Raw genomic sequence first — 20,748 nt, forward strand, 5'->3', positions numbered from 1 at the left:
CCAGAAGCGGCAGGCAGGCGTGTGTTGGAGGTAGGTACTCCTCCTATTGATGGAGAGAAACAGCTTGGAAAGTGGTGTTCGCTCTTTCCATGGAAGTGGCCAGCAGTTCTGCGAGCCCTTGAGGCAGTGCTGAGGTGGGGGTGGCCGGGCAGCCTGCAAGCACCCCGATCTCTGTCGGGGGGGACCAGCTCCTTCTCCCTGGCTCCACAGATGCCTTGGTGGCCAGGGGCCTTGGTCCTCTCCTGCTTGCTTGTTCCCACTTGAGGTGCAGAGGGCAGCCACAGAGTTGACAAAGGAGATTGAATGAACAGTGCAATACTAAAAAAAATTTCCCTCTTTCTTATTTCCCAGAACACTCCCTTTACAGGATTTCTCCCTCTTCCTTCTTGTGTTAGGTAGAGGAATGTGCATTTTATAGAATAGATATATTTTAATGGTAAAAGTTCCAAAGTCTTTCATTCCACCTCATTAAAAACGCCTCTGGCTAAGCAGGGCACCCAGCTCACGTATTCCCAACGATAGTACCAGAAGTGTAGCTTGGCCCACTATTTTCCAGAGAGGTACAAGGTGTTGCCATGCTAGCAGGAGCTTGAGATACCAGGAGAGACAGCCTGCGTGGCCGTGCATCCCTCAGTCCCTGTGTGCCCCCTCAGAGGCCTAGGTCTGTGCAGTGTGGTGAGTACTGTATATATCTCACCGGGATACTACAGCGATAATTAGGTAAAAGTCTGTCAAATGCTCTGTTCACGTGCTAGCAGGAGAGGGTGAATGAGTTCAAATGCTTATGTAGATAAAAGCTGCTGTTTTACATGTATGCTGCCTACAGCTTTTCAATAGCTTTAAGTTCCCTTTGTTTCTGAGTCACCTGTGCTCTGATATTATTAACCAAGAAGCAATGGTCTGATAGTAGCTTGACCTTTAAAAAAATGTTATGAATGAGTTGGTGCCCAGTGAAAAATACCCAGTTTGTGGCCAGCATCTCAAAGGGCCCCTTTAGTGATTGTCCCAACCCTAGAGTTGAGTGCCTGTCCCTTGGTCACGGAGATCACGAGTCCTTTGTAACCTGGGGATGGAGATACATTGGCAGGGTGTTTGAGAAAGTTTTGCCCGAATACTGCTGCTCTGATGTGGCAAAACAGAGGATTTCAGTTTTGGAAGGAACGTTTGGTTCTTGGTAAAGAGAGTGTGCTATTTGGCTCAAAACTGTCCTACACGGAAGGTTTTCAAGGGCATAAATGGCATTTAGGAGCTCAACTCAGTAGTGGAGATTTGGCCATCTAATTCCTCAGCTCTGCTTGGAAGTCTCATCCTGAATTCTTCACCAATTATGAGGCATTTATTCCAAAAGCTGAAGAAATGTGCATGTGTATGTGTACATGATGAAAAAAGTAGTGTTTTAATTTTCATATGCTAACCAAAATCTGTGCTCTGGTGCCAGAGAACTACATCATAGTCTGCACCATGAAAGGCGGCTATTTTGTTTGATAGCTTCAATCAAACTAAGGGCAAAATAAATACATTTTAGTGCCATAAATGTCTGCATTGATAATACTGTGTGGAAATGTGAATTTGTTAGTTTAATGTTAATAAGGATAAACATCTGTATAATTTATATGATTATATCTTCTCAGTTCACATATTTTAATAGCACCAAAAAAAAAAAAAAGGTTTAAAAACCCATCTGGCTTGCTAAAGTGTAAAAGCAAACAGACTTGTTAGAATTGTCAAAAAATATGTATAATTTATACTTAGGCACTTTCTGACTGCCTCTACTGAATGTGCATGATTTATTATTTTTCTTCGAGGCTTGATATATTAACATTTTACCTGCTAGCAAGGCCTTTGATTTAAACTGAGGCTCGCAGAGCTAGCCACAATGTTTCTCCTGCACTCCGATCCACACAGAAGGCCATTGTCTGTGGCCCAGTGACTTGGTATGATGTCATGGGACTAGTCTCTGAGCAAGAATTGGAGGTAGCTGTGATTTATGGCTAGGGCTGCTGCCAGCGCATGGCTCTCAGAACTTCATACTAAATTAGATGACATAACGACACCAGGCCAGAGCCTAAGGAGACATCGTCAAACCATTTAAAACCAATTAGCGCAGATTAAGTTGCTTATTGGGCTAATTCGGAACTTTGAGCGGCATCACATTTTGATATTTGGAGTTGAGGACAATTGGAGATCATCTGTTGGCCAGCCTAATGCATTGTGAAATAGCAAGCTTTTACAGATTCAGTGCACTACCAAACTTGCATTATTAGTTTTTCCTGTTTATAGGAAGGGCCTGATCCTCCACTAGTGCAAGATCTCTTAATGAGTAGTATTACTTCTGAGCCTGAGCCTACGTAAAAATCATGCACTGTCCTCTCTATTTACAATTTCACAAACTCTGACTTCATTGCTCTAATTTATTATTGGTAAATCTCAGTGTATGGCAAATTCAGTTATAATTTTTCATTCTAGTCAGCTGAGAGTCTGCAAAACTGAGTGTTATCTCACTGCCACAGAGCTGCTCTAAGACAGAACGCATATTACCATTTGATGTGGCTCTATTAAATTTAAAAAATAGTCCAGTTTATGCTAAAAGTGCTTGCAGATTCTGAACAGCTGTAGGGCTTTTTTGTTGTTTGCCAGTCTAAGCCTGCTTTGTGACTAGGAGTGTCTCTTTGAGCTGGCAGTTTTTCACAAAGTCATTTAAGATGATGGCTGATTTTAAATATTTAAGCTAGAAGTTAGCCAGGTTAATACTGTTCTCTGTTAAATATTAATCCCGAGAAAATTAAGTGTATTCTGTGTATCACATTGCATCTGCCTGTGTAAAATACTCACTTCTGCAAGTGAATGATGGCAAATGTGGATAGGCTTTATGGCAAAAAGTGCATGGTGATACAGAAGCAGGCTGTACCAAAATAAAATGTTTTTGCATTGGTTTCGGAAGGTTTGCCTTGAAATATACAGAGCTGTTGCCTTGGGCTCTGTGCAGTCATTCGCAAAGTGAGTGTAAAATATTGCTTTTAAAAAAGAAAGAATATAAGATGTTTTACATCAGCTTTGGACACAAAGAAAATACTTTCTAAATGACCAAAAAGTTAAACCTGCAGCTCATTTGAGTTCCATTTGAAAAATATCAGCATTGGCAAATATTTTTGGCCTTTGTTATTCCATTTGGTGAAGTTACAGAGGCTGGAGAGAGGCAGATACTGGATAGAGTGTCATAAATAAACTGTTATCTGGCATAATGTAGTAATTTGTGGCATATCTGTCTTCTGCAAGTCAAGTAGTATAGTTATTCCCGAAAAATACTAAAGCTGAGGTCTGTTCAGAAAGTGAAATGTTAATGTCAGCATTTCTGCTGACATACTGTGCTTTGCAGGTTTGATTCCAGATCATCTGGGTCATTAGTAATGATTTCTCCAGGAAAAAAAAAAAATCCTACAGAGCCTCGTTCTCCAAACTGGTACACTGTGAAGACATTTACGCTTGTTTAAACTGCAATGAATGGCTGTCATCCCAACTTGGTAGGATCCATACATTCACTCTCTGCAGTGTTAAGTTACTATACAAACTGCAAGGCCCTGAAAAGTCAGATAGATACAAATGCCTTTGCAATTTTATCATTCATACTTTTTCTATCTTTCAGGGAAATACCTACATCCTAGCAATGAGATTAGCACACAAACAGCATATGCTGTATTTAGCAAAAGGAGACTTTTGTTACGCCAGAAAACCACGCTGAGAAAAGTAATGGCCACAGTTCAGTTGAATGAGTTTAAACCTAAGTGCAGGTAGCATCTGTTCACTTAGAGACACTTCATTTGCCATCACATGAAATAACTGAGACTCGGGAGTATCAGTTCAGAGCGATGCAAGGGGATGGTATAAATCGATGTAACATAAAATAGAGGTACTGCTTAATCTCATATCCCTCCTTTTTGTTTCCCTCTCTTGCTACCAGTCCGCTACCAGAGCACAGGCTCTCTTGAGTTACCCCGACTGGTTCCTGTGATTAACACCAGCCTCTGTTTTGCCTCTGAACTCCGAATTTGCTGCAGAGTGTAGCCAAGAGTGTCCTCGATAGCTGTCACCACATCCAAGAAAGTCCTTGCCTGACATGCCTGGGGTTGTCCCTGCTCATTGCTGGTCCTTCATCTGGTTCATAGTGGGACTTGCTGGTTATCCTCTATTTGTTGCCACAGCTGTCTTTTAATGCAGTGGCAAACAGAAACTTAGTTTACAGGTTCCCAATGCTTGTGGCCATCAATCTGACCTCCAAATAGACCACTGATGGCATTGCTTTTGTGAAGAAAAATTTCAAAGGAAAGGGGCAAAAAAGCAGCAGGTAAACCAAGTAGCAGAGAAGTGCCATAGAAGGGCTACAAAGAGATCAGCCTGAGATCAGGATCATATCTTGCTTGAAGCTTTCTGCCCCCAGCCAGCATGCCACCAGGGCAATAAGGCTACCCTAAGTTATAACAAGTAAGACAACTCCAGGGTTTATTGGAACTGAATTGCCAGTGGTTGAGCTTGGAATTATTTAGCACAGGTGTTTCTATAACAGTGATATATTGGGAAAATTCAGTGTTCAACAACCATCATATTTCCAGCTGTGCTGTGGTTAGTGCTAGTACAGTGATCCTAATATAAAACATGTGAGAATATTTGCTAGCTCAGGAACTTGTAAAAGGTATTTTCTTACAATATCTGAGCTGCTGTGTTTATCTAGGTGCATTTCTTTGGTCTTGTGTTTTCATAAAGGGTGTGATATTGGTTTTATAAAGCTGTCACTGAACCTGGAATCTGCTTTTCTGCAACCAAGTGCATTAGTAGCCATGCTAACTAGCGTGCAGCACATAAGCAGGTGAAAATAAGATTATGAGGAATCCAATGACAGTCCATTATCCTTAGTACATTCATCTTGAGCAGCACCTGTGCATCTGTTACATATATAGAGACATGTTTTTACTAGGCGTGCTAGAAATCTTGAAGCAAGTGTTGCAGGCATCTATATGTAAAAGAACATAAAAGGAGCAAAGTTAACAAGAGGCTAGGGGGCTGTAAAACAAGGGTAGTAAAGTGCACTCACCAGCAGCAAAATCTGTGAGTGTTAAAAGAGGTTTTATATGCACACATGCACACACATGCATTTTTAAGCATTCGAAAGACTGATGCATGAACATAACAGTAAACGGCTTGAGCATGTTTGAGGGCGTTTGTAGAACACACATTTGCAAGTATAAACACAGGCAGAAACACACGACATGCATGTGCTCTGAGCTCAGTTGTCTAAATATATTTTATTAATAACTTTGTGCTGTAACAGGTCAGTTATTTTTATATTCTATCAGAAATGCTCTGATATCACTGTAAATTTCCAACAGTGCCTTCAAGCTGTGGCTGTTCCTGTGGATCTTTTTGGGAAAGATGATAATCTCTACCATGCATCCAAACTCAATTGCTCTATGCATTACAGTTGCACCTGGCTAGAAAAAATACATCTGCAGACTGCCTTGGCCCTGCTATTTATAATTTTCCTGATACAGAAAGTGGGTGTCTTATACCTGTGAACTGCATATGCTGTGGGAGAAGCAGGAAAGGCACCTCCCTCTGAACTGAGACAGAAAGCTGACGTGAAAAAGGTGCTTTGTTTTGAGGAAGGCCCTCTTCTCTCATTTGAGAAAGAAGGTCTCATTTTTCATAACTGAGCTGATGTTACTATACAGTCATTGTGTCCATGAACTGGTAGCATTTAGAGACCTGGCTTGACGGGTCCCTTAGGACCTCCTTTGGGACAATGGGTGGAGGAAACAGAGGTCTAGAAAAGGAGCCATTCTTTTGTGGTAGGCAGAGATTGAGTTAACATTTTTTAGGAGCTGGCATTGGCAGTTTGAGTCCAACTTGGAATCACTGAGAGTTGGATGCAACTTGCTGCATATTTTACACCCGTTGGCTGGTTAGTAAGATTAAACACAATCATGTAAAAACAAGTAAATCAAATCCTACTCTTTCAAAAAAACCCTCATAATTGAAAACTTCTTGTTCATAGTAGTTTGTCATTTATCTTTGCCATTTTACTTTCACTGAACTCTGAAAGCCCCGTCTCTACCTTTTTATGCTCAAGTTTATCAAACGCAGGCATGTATCAAATGGGCCATCAGTAGCCGTAGAAATGCAGTAGTATATCCAAGTTAAAATTCTTGCTTTGATTACTACAAATCCATGGAGCCCTTGGGTCCAAGGCTTCTACTGAAGCACAGCTATTTGCAAATAGATTTTTATAGCACATTAGTGCTGGAGGAGAGTCCAAAGAAAATAGTCCTTTTCAATATTAGAACCAGCTGTGACTTTCTTGCGCTGATGACTCATTCATTTTTTTTTTTTTATAGGGTGGGAGAACTAGGCAAAAGACACACAGAGTCTTATTCAAGACGTTGTTTGTTTTGCAAAGGGTATCCTAGCCACAAGCCAACTTGATCATACCAATATGCAACTCATGTTTATTTAAAACTTTTTTCTTTTAACAGTTCCAATTATAAAAACAGAACCCACAGATGACTATGAGCCTGCTCAAACCTGTGGACCAATGAACCAAGGCTTAAGCCCTCTCTCTAAACCATACTACAGCCAACAGATCATGATGCCCCCCGATCCTGGTTCGTGCCTTGTGGCTGGCTTTGCCTCCTGTCAGCAGAGAAATGCCGTGATGTCACCTTCTCCCAGCGCAAGCCCCAAGCTGCACGACCTTTCCTCCTCTCCTTACAAGTGCATCCCCAACCCAGGCCACGGCCACCTTGGACTTCAGCAGCCCGCTGGAGGTGTCCCCACCATACAGGAAGTGCCAAGGTCTATAGTTGTGCACCCAAGCTCTCCCGAGCAATCATCTCACATCATGCTGCAGCCGCAGGTGAGTCAACATCTGAGCAGTAGCTGTCCCCTTGGTTACCAACAAACACTCTATCCCAACAGTCCCTCTTCTCCAGTTCCATCTGTTACCCAAGAGCCAACCTATTTGCAGTCCTGCAGTCCAACTCACTCATCCATAATGGGTCAACAGCAGCAGCAACTGCCGAAGGTTCACAGAAATGAGTCTCCAACAAACCAACCACTGTCATTGCCAGAGTTGCATGAGGAAAGTAATCATAATTTGGCCCCTATTCCTGTAACGATCAAGCGAGAACCTGAGGAATTGGACCAGATGTACCTGGACGATGGTAAGTCTTCTGCAGCTGTAGAGGTTTGCGTTCAACCATGTTGCTATATCAGTGAGTTCTCTTAACCCCTCCTCCTTTTGAATCCCGGTGGAAGAAAGTTCAATTAACAGCCTTGTGGAACGGTGCAGAGTTTTGCTTGGATTTTCTCTATATGGGAATGGGCTCTTTAATTTTGTTTGCAATAACGAAACCAAGTTATTTAAGTATTAAATGCTGTTAGTTACTGTGGAGCTAGCTGCATGACCAATAGCTATGTTGCAATAATCTTAACTGTATGGTCTTGGCTTATGCCTATGGCAGTGACCTGTGGAACTGCAGTGATAACATATTTAAAGTTGTCCCATCCATAATGCAGTGAAACTTCTGATAGGCAAATCTGTTCACTGGAACTGAATGATATACTACTCTACTTCAGTTGAGAAAGTTCAAATTAAAAATGGAGGCATATCTTTCAGCGTAACTTTTCAGTCTGGTGGCATCTGACATTAAGACTACTATTTCTTCAGTTCTGACTGTGGACTTGCTGCTGCCTTTTTTTTTTTTTTTTTTTTACATTTGTAAGATTTTATATATATATATATTCTACACGCACGACTGAAATGTTAAAATGCTGTGATGAGCTTGTCAGGCTCTAGTTTCCAAAGATTTATTAGCTGAACATAATAAAAGGGGTAATCTGGAATTTGATTATGTGACCTCACTGAACTGTGATTTAGCACTTACTGCAAAGTATCCCAGTAGTATTCTGAACCCTCACCTTAATGCAGTACGTGCATTGGCTTTCAACAGCCATATAACTTTATATAACATACCATGCTATTTGAAAAAGAAATGCCTTTGAAATGGCTGCATTGAAACTAATTGGTGCCAAGGAACATCTGAATGTGATTGTCTTTTGGGGAGAAACTGAAGACAATTCACTACACTGTTTAAAGAAAAAAAAGGATATTTAGTCATTCTATTTTAAATAGCATGATGCTCACTGAATTAGGATTACAAATGAATGTTTTGGAGCTTGAGTAGCAGCCTATTGCTTGCTTTTCAGCTCTGGGAAAATGATTTTCCTTAACAGAAGTTATTATTGGTTACATGATAGACAGGTCTAAGGAATTTTCATAATTAGGAGTTCAGTTCACTCAAGTTTTGCACATCACATCTTTTGTGACAAGGTTTTCTTCATACAGGTGCGTTCTTACCACATATCTATGCTGCGAGAAGCAAGATTTCAACAAAAATGTACACAAACCAAAACAAAAAGCCATGCCCACATTCTGGTTTCGAGAGAAACCAGAAGTTATCCAGCGAGGGAAGAGATCACAGCTAGAATCTAAATCTAGTCCATAGCTCTACTTCTAGAAAAGCACAAAAAATGAGCAGTCTTACTGCCTTACCTCTCCAAAATCCAGCAGCCACTTCTCTTACAGCGTTTTCAAAGCTGCCTGTGGCTGGTCTCTGCCGGAGGGATGCGACTGTGGCTCAGGAGCTGTGGGTGAAGCTTCTCAGTGTTGTTGACTCCAGATTTCTCCTGGAGGAGCAGGAGAACTTTGCTGTTATGTGTTCTGGAACGGAGGTTTTAATTTTTTCAGCAAAGATTTTCTCTCTGACGAAACATAAATAGCTTAGTCCTACCCATCTCTTTTTGATCCCCTGTTCTGGACATGCATACGCACTCGTCCCCTGAAGCAGAAGTAATTGTCAAGGCTCCCCATGTACACCTACACGGATATTTAGGGTTGAATTTGAAGTCCTCTTCAACCAGCCAAATCCAGATAACCTTCCCTTTCCTGTCCAGTAGGCTATCAAAATCATTTGTGGCTGACCACCAGAACTGTATATCAAGTAAAAAATTTATAGACACAACATCATGGTAACAATAAATAATAGAAAGCAATTAATTTATGTAGTTCCCAAAACTTAAACACCTTCCCCTCCAAAACTGGTGGTACATCACAACTGTACAAGTTCTAGAGACAAAGGAAATTCTCCCAATTATACCAGTTTCTAAATCTTAGAAGCATACCAGAGGAGTTGATCAACTTTTATTCTCACAGTTGTAGTAGATATCTTCCAGCTCTTACCTTTGTTTTCTTTCAATTAATTACAGTGTGTTATCCCTTTGCTGCCACTTTTAGCAATGTTATTACTACTTATTATTTTAATTACATTCTGTACACTAGTGCCAGCACGCAGTAAATATGTTACTTTTGTATGGGTTACTCTTTGTATTTAAGAAAAAGCAAATTCCCATTGCTTCATTGTCCCCTTGTCCAGTACCAGTTCCCGCTGAGGGTAATCAGAAACGGTAACCAAAGGAAGTCCCTTTTCTACATCTAAACTGACATTTAGCTTGTCTTAGAGGTCACACTGATGCAGCCCAACCCACATGAGCTGCTCTTTCCTATCTGTGCCTTCCTTCACTGCCTGAAGAAAAGGCCATTCACTCTGTGCTTTGTGTTGACAAAGTGAAGCCCTTGTAGAAATCAGGAGTGGACTATTACTGTCTCCTTAGCTGTCTTTCTATACTGGCAGTCAAGAGTGGAAGTGCAGCAGAGGAGCTGAAGGTAGGAACCGTGTCTTGTGGGGTTCGTGCCAGCTAAGACCCTCTGCTCAAATGCGCAGAGCCTGGGCAGCCCTCAGACATGCAGCACAGGAGTGCAGAGCTGCAAGTCTGGCTGGAAACCCGTTTAGATGTATGCTATGTATGCACCTGGAGGCAGCCTTACAACTACCGGCACAGTGGTCTCATGTTACATTGGATTTGGTGGAACTGCAGTGCATCCCTCGAAAAGGTGGCCTTGTTGCCTCTTGTCCTTAGCCACAGGTTCTTGCTGCTTCATTTGAGTTGTGTCTATTAATTATGGAGCAGCAGAGTGGGTTAATGGCAAACTAATCTGCCAGAAATAACAAAAAACCACAGTCTTCCATTGGGTCATGGAACCAGGTCGCCCAGATCAAATAGGTCTATCCAGCCCACGAGATGGGGAGGAAGCTTGTTGTTGCAGGTCAAGAAGTGCAGCACCCAGCCCATAGGCTGGAGTGGGCATGACTTGAAGCCACATCCTATGTCATCTTATCCTCCACAGCTACTATCTAACTCATCCTGTCTCAGTAAAAATTCCCCTTCTCACGCTCATCTCTTAGTTGTGGAAGGATGACGTCTGGGCTTCCTGCCGCAGTCTCAAAGGGCAGTTTGGCCACTACAGTGATTGCCTAGAAACCAGTGTAATTGCTTCTGGTGTCCCAGTAGGTGCTATTCACAGGATACTGTGAGCGCTGGGCACTCCATGTACCTAGTGCCTTGCTACCTAGTGCTGTTTCATTCAGACTTCTGGCGAAAACTGTGGAGTAAGACACTACCCAGAGAGAGAATGGGTGTTGCAAAGTTGCTCTGACAGAATAGACAGCTTATTTTTCATGTGCATGATTTTTTGGAGTAGGAACTTTTAAACCTTTTTTACTTGTTGGAGAAGGGGGTAGGCCATTTGTGGTATGTGACCATATTCTGAAAATCTGAATTCAAGTCATACTAGTGAGTAAGGACAGTTACTCTTCTTTTAAAACACATTACTGCACCATTTCTTTATAATTTGTTGTTTCACTGATTCAGTTCAGATCCTTTCACATAGCATGTTTAAACTCTTTTAAAATTTTTTTCAACCTTGGCATATGTGAACAATATGAAAGCCAGACAGAGATTATATGTAGTGCACTGCTTTCTTTCTCTTTTACTCTAAATATACCAACTCATTCCCCATCCCTGAAGTAATTTAAAAGTAATGCAATATTTTAATGGCATTAAAAATTAAATTCTGAAAGCATCACTACGTAAAAAAGTGTCTGTAGCTTCACAGTGTCCTCTAACTACTTATTACCTCCAGTTTTACTTGAAGGTACCTGTGAAAAATGTAAGGTAGACATCTAACATATTTATGGGACTACTGGACAAATAAAAAATATCTAACTGGTTATGCCAGATGATATTTGGTAAAGATTTTGGTTACATGTTTACCATTTTGGGCAGGTTTGATTTATGTATCTAATATACATTAAGCAATCTTGGACCAGGTATAAACAGAAATTTTTTGGTTTCAGCCTGTGGGATCAAAGCAACATTCATTCCTTTTGGTCTGGAGTATATCCAAATATAGACCATCTATACTGCAGAGTTCTCTGGAAAAAAAGCAGTCAGTGAGTTTATATAAATATATATTCTGTATATGAGATTTCTCTGCTTCTGCAGTGGTGGGCAGCTGAAGCGATATTAAGGGAGCACCCGAAGAGGCTTCCATTTTGGCAAATAAAGTTTGGTCTTAGCAATCTTGCTTTAAATCAGAATCTACAGTAGCCACCTGGGCTACTCATTAAATGGGCTCTCCATTTCAGTATGTGAATATGTGATTCAGAATGTAGAACATGTTTGAAACTCACGCTGTAAAGTGGTATCTGATATATTATGGCTATGCTCTTGATATTGAAAGGTATCTGGCTTGTATACGAGCAGTCTTGTTTCAAATAATTCTGAGTTCAACCTCCAAACAAAGATTATGACCGACTCCCTCTGCTGCTTTCACAGCAATATTTTATGTACTGTTTAAAAGCATGGTCTGATGAAGCCATAGAAAAACGACATTTCTGCCCAGGTCTGGTTGCCTGCGCGAGCCCGTGTTGCTTTGCAGTGGGAGGGGAGGTGTCTCCTGTCTTCCCAGCCAGGAGCTGAGCACCATGGCATGCAGGGCACCCCGTGAGCCAGAGCCGCCGCACCAGGGCCAAGGCAGGCTCCGTTTGCCACTGCAGGCACTGCCCTAGGCACAGAAAGGGACAAGACTTTTTCCCTTTTGGATCTAGCCTGAGAGCAGGGCAGGGTGCTGAAGTGGTGGAGCCTTTGAAAAAGCCTTCTGTGGGCAGACAGATAAGCTGATTTATCAGCTTGAGGGACCTCTTCAGTACAAGCCCATGTAGGTAATTGCTCTTAAGACTTCAATGTTTTATTTGGGGATCGATGAGCTTAATAGGCTGTACAGCCCTTGGAGGAATGAAGTGGCATGGGCATTGCCCAAAGAGGCAGCCACTCTGGGGAAACCAGGATGAGAACTCATCCTGGTCCCTTGAACCAGTCATTTTCCCATGGGGATGTGAAAGATCACCTAATTTATATCTACCTTTTGAATGTGCTGCTTCTTCCTGCCCCCTAACTAGGACCTGGGTCAAAAGCTGTGCTAGCCTATTCTTGAAATATTCCTGGTTCATTTTTGTTGACCAGGGCAGCTCAGATAATTTTTCCAAATTTTGGCTGCCTTTTTTAAGTGGCAGAAGGAGCTCCAAGTGAAAGGCAGTGGAATATAATTTCACACAGCTTTCAGGATGTTCAGGCAGCCTGGGGACTGGCCAGGCTCACAACAGGAGATGCTAAAGGTGACTCGAAATTATCCTCCTTATCCCCGTTTCCCTTTCCTGGACCTAGTGTAGCCTGGGTGGAACACAGAACTGAGCTCCAAATCTTTATTTCACCAGGATGGAGACAGTTCAATTAGACATGCTAACGCCAAGAAACATTTTTCAGGTTGTAACTGGCACTTCCACAAGCTATTACATTCTTTACCTGCAACAGAATGACACTCAGTTGTGAAATTATTTCCTGCCATTAGAAACATCAAAGAAATTAATTATCATTGCAAACAAAAATGAAGCCATTTCTAAAAAGCAAGGGGGAAACACATTGGTACCAACAGGAAAAAGACGTAGCACTTATTTTCTCATCAGATTTTGTGGTGTACTGTATATGCTGTGCTCCTGTTTGTTATATTAATGCATAAAACTTAACAAAACTAGGTTTTAATGCAAAGCAAAACATTATCCTGGAGGAGTCTTTAGTAAAGCTGTTCTTGATTTATGAAGCTGAAAAAGATCTCAGCTTCTTTAAACTTTGCCCATGTTCAAATCTAAAATTTTTGAGATGAAATCCCAGCACACTGAAGTCAGTGGTGAACTCCCATTGACTACAGTGGTGCCAGGATTCCACCCTCAGTTTAAAAAATTGTTTTCCAGAGCTCCCTGAGTTCTCTTATAGGTGCCAGAACTGGGATAACAATATTTGAAAGATGGATCTCTTGTCTGAAGTATTGTATATTAATTCAGCCTCCTCCTCTCCACACAGACTCTTTCATAAAGGTTTGGATTCTGATCTTGACTTGATCTGACCTATAAATCTTTGTGTAGCAAGATGAAAATATATAGATCATAAACAAAAGTATCTGATGTTTAGATATGTGGCTAGCAGAAAGTATCAAAACCACTTCATCATCTATTTTAAAACAAGGAGGCTTTTGTTCTTGTGATTGTCTTTGCACAGCTGTGAGTTTTATAGTACTGTGCCAATGAATGCACCCTTTGCAACTTTTATTTTACTCTGAAAAGGTAAATTGGGAGCATTAAGCCCCCAATAAGTACGTAAAAGTGGCAAAACCACAGGTAAAGTGTTACTGAAAGCTGCAGCCCTGCCAGCCATTTCATTTTAAACATGGCTCTTTTAAAAATAACTTTTGCAGTAAAAGCTGTAACTCCTGGATGTAATATGAGCTATTGCTAATGTCATTCCCATGAATTGCTTACAGTGTTGAACTGTTAGATGTCTGACAAGTCCATATATCTCCTATACAGTATATATGAAAGTTTTTTGCCTCTAAACCATATGTTCTTTTTTTTTATTCCTCCATATTCTTCCAGTGCACGTGGTTTGGTGATATAGTTTATTTGAACAGGAACTATAGCAGACAGAATTATTCTTTTGCTGAAATGTATCCTTTTTCATACATCTCAGCTTCATGATTAAAGCGATTGGCTCTTGAGGCATTAAGTTTAGTCTGCTGCTGCCACAATTATGCCTTTGAAAACTTCTGAGTGCACTCTGTGATTTCCAGTAGTCCAGATGTCATTAGAACAACATGCAGGTAGTCTGCGAAGTCCAGTAACACTGTCTACACTTCAGTCTGGATTGTGTGAGCTTTTCCCTCCCTCCCTCTTGGCCTCGCAGCTCAGGGAGAAAACAAATAGCTTTCCTCATGGAAAGTTTTACTTAATCTGGCTTGGTGCCTGAGTCTAGACCCTCCTTGTTTCTAACGATGATTGAAAATGTACATGCAACTGTGATAAAACATGCTGAGTCGTTAACATCTGGGACATGGGTTAGATGTGATGAGTAAGGGAGGACTGAAGTAATTCATTAGCGTCAGACCTTTGGTGGGCTGGCATGTCTAGGTTCGAGGGGTGTGCTGTTACACTGAACCACATGCCCTCAGGACGTCAGGGATGAGGTTTTGCCATTTCTGGTGGGGTTTGGTGAATCGGGTCTCCCTGAAGGCTCCTCAAAAGAAAGTCCCCAGGACGATAAATGACAAGCATAGGTGTCACTTTCTGATTTTCTGCAGCCCCAGGTGCGCCGTTGCCTGCAGAGCAGACCTGCCTACCTTTTGGGTGCAGTACGCTGTGAAATCAAGCAGTGAACTCTGCTTTCTTTTAACATTAGCACTTAAGATTTCCAAGGAAGTCTTTGAGTCTTAGGCTTTCAAGAAAGTATCCAATCCCTTCAGAAAAGTCCTGAGTGCCTCCACCTTCCTTTGGTGATCATGGACACTTAGCAGGGCGCTGGCGGGGGGTGCAGGAGGCTGGCAAAGCAATGGAAAAGCAGTAGAAAATCAGCAGTGCTTTGCAATGTTTTGATATCCCAGAGTATTTTTAGTGTTCAAAACCCAGCATTTGCTTGGTGTACATCTGCACGCACACCTTCGCGTTAAACGTTTCAAGTCATTAAGTATACAGCTGAAGCCATGATATACTGCCTCTTTTCAGCTAAACGCCAACTTCATACTGCAGCCCTAGTCCTCCCTGTGCAATTAACTGGGAAAGAAGTCGCTTTTCATTTCCATGTCTGATTCATTCTCTTATTTCCGTAATAATGGATATTGGCATTGCTGTTTCAAATGGTAAAGGTTTTGTGGGTTATTTTTTGTAAGTTTTCCGTGGCGGTCAGAGGAGAAGAAGTTGCAGTATCTGAGCCTTTGTAACATTTACATCTGCCTTTAAGCCTGGAGGAGTGCCAAGGAAAATATGTGGCTTGCAGAAGCACAAGTTTCATGAGGAAGCTTTGTTCAGATGCGATTCATTTGAGGAATATGTTTGTTTGAAACGTTTCTGCTGAGCTGTGCAGAGCTGGCTGGTCAGGTGTTGCCGTGCGGCTCATGCGTGGCCTCAGTGCTCAAGTGTCTTGAAGCCATCTTGGCAAAACATTTCGGGAGAAGTTGCTTTGTAAAGATCCTTCTTCTCCAGGGAATGAAGGATCATACAGGCGCCTGCTGCATCTAGGCTGAACCAACCTGCGTGCCCAGCCCAGCAAATGCATACATGTCAGAGGAAGAGCTCTCATGAGTAAACTCACTGCCTTCACGTACAGCAAATGTTGCTAAACATTAGCAAGTGGTAATGTTACTAGACTGCAGAGCGGCAAGAGGCTTGCCTCTGCTCCCACTTAAGTCAATAACACAGTTCCCTTTGGGTTCATTGGGAATAGGACCAGGCGTACGGCTGGTAGTTAAAAGGCATAATAGCTGCATTCATTGAAATCGAGTTGTTGATAGACACTCGGAGACGGAGTCTTTTTCTCGGAGATTTATATGCAGCAGAGTTGATTGTGTTGTCTGCATCTGCTGGACAACTGGGGGGGCTTTCAGTCCCTGCGCTTGCAGCAGGCCTGATAGCAGCTTGACCATCGCTGTCCAGAATGGGCTGTTTGATAACCTGACTCCTGGTCTTTCCTCTTTCCTGAGCAGCTAATATTGATTGCTACCCGAGGGGGAACATGCTTTCCACACGAGGCTTATCTCTGGGCTGGGAGGAAGCTTATCAAAAAACCCAGCCCCTCAAAATATTCTCCTCCTCCATTACTGGGAAAGTCTGCAAAGTCTAAAATTTTTTAAAACCTGCAAACATTTGGTAAATAAGCAATATGGCAGGGAAATCAGTGGCCCATTCCTCGCTGACAAGCCCGGCTGGTTTGTCTATAACACAGTGAGCTGGCCCAGGCCTCTGCCTGCTTTACAGGCTTGGCTTTGTCAGTAGGTCTTTTAAGTTTTCTGCAGCTTTAAGCCCTCTGAAAGACATATCAGAAGGCAAAGTGGGATGGTGCTGAAAGTATACAGAAACTCCTCAACTGTCATCTCTAAGCAGATGAATTAATTACAATTTGAGCATTCACTCAGTCTTGAAAAGCAGGCTATCGAAGTCCGTAATTAATGGATTAAATTCATTGGAGTGTAGTTACAACTCAGTCTTCCAAGCATCACGTGAGTATAAAAACATTGTTCTCTTGTCTTGACTTTGCACAACCAAACCACGATTTTCTTGCTTAATTTTGGCCATTTTGCAGCCATATGAGAATGCAGAAGGCAAGATTTCACTCTTCATATCTGCGCTATCTAAATTCCTCCACGTTAGGGTTCTGTGGGTGCTAGGGCTAAAGGTTTGTCCCATTTCATAACTCTTGTGATATCTTTGCAGAAATGCAGTAGATGATACTATTTAATCTTGATACCCTGACGACAGCAGTCAAGTTTTTTTCTAGTGCACCGGAGAAAATATGTATTTCATTGCTACTTTATGAGCAAAATCTGCTGCAATCTACTCTGGAAATAGGAAGGATGCTGTTTTGGGTCAAAAGTGAAACCTCCAAAAGGACAAAACTGCAAAATATTTATTGTAATCCATACACATAAACAAGTATCTGTATATGTATGTGCACTTATATATAATGGGATATAAGACACACTTAGCATAATAATGCTTTTGCTTCTTTGAAAGTGTGTGGTGGGCGAGAGCAATGTATGTCTCTTCTGTGCATGACTGACTGCTCTGAAAATCCTGCAGATGTCTGCTGAGTAAACTTCTCAGAAAGAGGAGGTCAGGTGGAGAACCCCATCCTATGGACCTTCTGTTGTGCTTAGGCAGTTTCCAAGCCGAAGTGCATATTGGAGCTCTGAAATCTGGCCACATGCTGTTGAGCTGCAGTTGTCACTGTTCCTGAGTGGTTTTCAGACATCTGAGCATTGGTTATCCAGCTATTTTTTTTGAAAACAGAAGCAGCTGGTAAAGATAATCTCTTCATTATTAATTAGCCCCTATTTCAGTCCTAACTGTAATGACTGTTTGCTCCATACATTCCAATTTAAACTTAGACTAAGCTATTCACTTGAAGGCTTTTACATCAGCGCATCTGCATGAACCATTAACAACATCCCCTCAGCTTCTCCTCATAGTAATACATCTTCAAGCTAGTAGTAGTGGTAAGTTGAAATAGGTTTCTCAATATAAAATGAGTGTGGAAATTGTCATATGGAAAGAGGTTAGCAGAGAAACTGGTTCTGATTTTTTTTTCAATTATTCACACTATTGTTTGTATTCTTTCTTTTGAGAAATTGTGGTAAATTTTTCCCCAGCTCATTAACTGTTTAACCATTGCACAAGACTATACAGAGTTGTCCCTTGAGTCACAGTAGTAAAAGGCTTGTAGTGGTCCTCCCAAAGTTGCTAGAATTGATGCGACATAAATTCAAGTTTTGCAGAAAGATCTAATACCTCTTAGCTCTGGCTAGGTGTACTTCACCCAAGCACTGCACAAAGTCTCTTTCAAAGGCGGCTCTGGAAGAGCCACCAGCTACAGAGGTAGCTGCCTCTACTCCAATCTCTTAATTCCTATGTAACTTTGAATGTGTTTTCAGGGATTTTTGCACTTTTTTTTCATTTAAAGTTTATGTTAGGATGACTAGAGAACTCACAGTGAAAGAAAAAAAAGCAAAACTGATTCCAGGGCAGAAAATTTCATGCGCTTTAGGGACAATATGCTTTTGGTGTCAATGGACAAACAAGGCAGCAGTGGCTGCTTCAGAGCACTTTCCAGGACTTCACCCACTGTTCCAAGAAATGCAGACTGGACCTTTACAGACCAGACAAGAATTACTTGAATGTATTTAAACCATAGACTCAAAATTGGAAATACTTTGTCAGATCACCAACTGGTAGGAGCCTGCAAAGCTCCATTGTTGTCATCAGTCAAATTGTGCTGTTTTCTGCCCTATTCAGCACAGCCAGAATTACAGAGATAATAGTGAGTATCTCCTTTGCAGGGAGGAGTTGACTTATCTTCTTGCAATCCAAAATCCCAACTATTCCAGGAAAACTTAGAGTATTTTAATGATAACACTGAAGTCCTAAAGAAGAACTAGCAGTGCTGAAGTCTAGGAGTAAGGTTTGCCGGAACTACATGCTGATGTGAAAGCGTCTGCTTGCATTGCTTTAACAGATAGTTTACAAATCCAGAGGTAGATGCAACCCTCATCTGCTGCTGTTTTTTGGTTTTTTTTTTTCTAATGCTAAATGAGCAACCCATTGAATTAGTGCATACTGACTGGCAGAATGAGATCTGTGTGATGAGGCTCCAGAAGTTGCAGTCAAAGCGGGGCTCTGCCTGGGGCTGCTCAGGGACAAAGATTCAGCACAGTTGAAGAATCAAGTGCTTTTACAATAAATGCAAGCAATTGCATGCATGTGTATGTTTACTCTGTTTAGAGAGCATAGTAAAAGAATGGATGCTGTAGCATGGTTGGCACACATTTTAAAGGTTCAGATTTGGAATATGGGCTGGTATAGCTGATGTACGCTACATGGTGGTGTAATTAGAAGGAAAGAAAGACTGGCCAAAAGAAAAGTGAAAGGAAGGCTAAATATAGTATCCCCATTAAAAAAAGATGAGCAGAGATAAAATTTGAAAGTTGTATGTATGTGTGAGATAGAGAAGTTTGTCTGAAAATGGAATAGTACAAGGGAATGATTAATAGCCTAGGATTTGACTGCCATGAAAAAGCATACCTAAATAATTTTCCACTTTCCCCCTCCGAAGATTTCAGTGTATGAGAGGAGATGATGAATTAAAAAAATGTGCTTATTAAACTTAAGAAGATTAAATGAGACCTGAAGTAATAAAAGAGCTTTCTTGATTTGTTGTTGCTTGATATACTCTCAGGATGAACATGAATCACCTTTGCCTTGGTCCAACTGAATTTACGCAAGGGGGGCTATACTCCTACAAAATAGAAGTGGCCACTACTTATTGGTATCGAGCTTCAATGACGCTACTGAACTCCATCTGGATAGGAGGCAGTGATGTCATGGCTTCCCTGGAGCAGACAAGGCACAAGCAGCCTCAGGGACACACGAGTCTTGCCAGGAGTCCACACTGTATCACCAGGCTTTCTAAGGAGCAGGGAAAGGTCTTCTGCTCATTAAAAAAGTTTGAAGTTGCCAGTGGATGGAGATAGCTCCTGTAGGGAGCCCAAAGAACTCCTAAGTCTGGTAAAAAGGAAGGGTGCGGGTACACTCTGAGTAAACACGGTAACATCACCCTGTCCCACAGTATTGAGAAATTTTCAAGTCCATTTTAAGACTTGTCTTAACATGTAACAGGGCATTCATTGAAACATAGAGAAAAACAGAAAAGATCGTTTATTTGTGTCTTCTCCAATTAGAAGTTATTCGGAAAAAAAAAATAGTACTGCTAGAAGGAGTAGAGATGATCAGCCTTTGACAAGGCAGAGGAGGATTTTAAAATGTTCCAATTCAAGGTTGTAAGATTGAGGAATAAAACAGGAAATCCCCTTACTTTGCAACTTTAGAGAGATGGTATTCAAATTACATTTAGGACATGATCCAAATGCCATGAAAAATTTTTCCATCAGCTTCGATGTATGTTCTAAAACAGGATGTGTTAAATCAGGGGAAATAATAACAGAGTCGCAAGTAAATTAACAGAAGATTCATAATATATTATGAATCACTATATTAAAGAATCAATTAGAGTTGGCTATTTAAATAAAGGCAGGGTAGTAGCAAAAAAAAAAAAAAAAAAAAAAAAAAAAAGGAACTAGAGAAAATTAGAACATCTGCTGAAGTTTCCAAAGCTATATTTAATATTAGCTTGGGAAAAGTACCTGAACTGAATGTTGTCTCATCAAAAATTCGTGACTGTTTCCAGACCAAAATCACTCTGATACTTGAAAAAAAGGAAAAAATAAATAAAAACATTCATCTACTCAGAGAGAAAATTCTTCTCTACCATTAAGTTTAGCTATGGGGACTATCTTCATCTTAAACCAGAAAAGCAACAAAATGCAAACATTTTCATATGATCCAAAGTTTTCTGTTATTGTTAGGATTTACTACCTGTGGTTTGTGTCCTGCTGGCTGCTGCGTACAAGCTGCATCTTCTATCCCTACAAACTACTTTGCTGGACCAAGGCCTAACCCTGTATAGCAAGCAGTATGATTAGCTAGTAGTAGGGAAGACTTTATTGTTATAATGAATGTTAAAGATTCAAGCACTCAACACAAAGGAGAGTATAAAAAGTGAACAGAACTTTGATAAGACTGATCAGGGTTTTCTTGTAAGAAAACTACAAATGGATGGACCATTTCTATGGTTGTTAGATGAATATTC

General features: G+C 41.1%; 1 protein-coding gene across 3 annotated transcripts in view; it reads left to right on the plus strand.

Annotated features, from left to right (window-relative positions):
* NFATC1 (nuclear factor of activated T cells 1) overlaps positions 1-20,748 on the plus strand; it is a 119,832-nt gene that overhangs the window by 77,773 nt on the left and 21,311 nt on the right. For 2 of the 3 annotated variants that reach the window (XM_064506910.1, XM_026115670.2), the window contains exon 9: positions 6,525-7,211. In XM_064506910.1, the coding sequence (XP_064362980.1) occupies positions 6,525-7,211 (687 nt within the window). The remainder of the gene's footprint in view (positions 1-6,524; positions 7,212-20,748) is intronic. The other variant, XM_064506911.1, reaches the window with a different exon arrangement.

Source organism: Dromaius novaehollandiae, chromosome 2 (genome assembly GCF_036370855.1).
Source record: "Dromaius novaehollandiae isolate bDroNov1 chromosome 2, bDroNov1.hap1, whole genome shotgun sequence".
In the NCBI taxonomy this organism is placed as follows: domain Eukaryota; kingdom Metazoa; phylum Chordata; class Aves; order Casuariiformes; family Dromaiidae; genus Dromaius; species Dromaius novaehollandiae.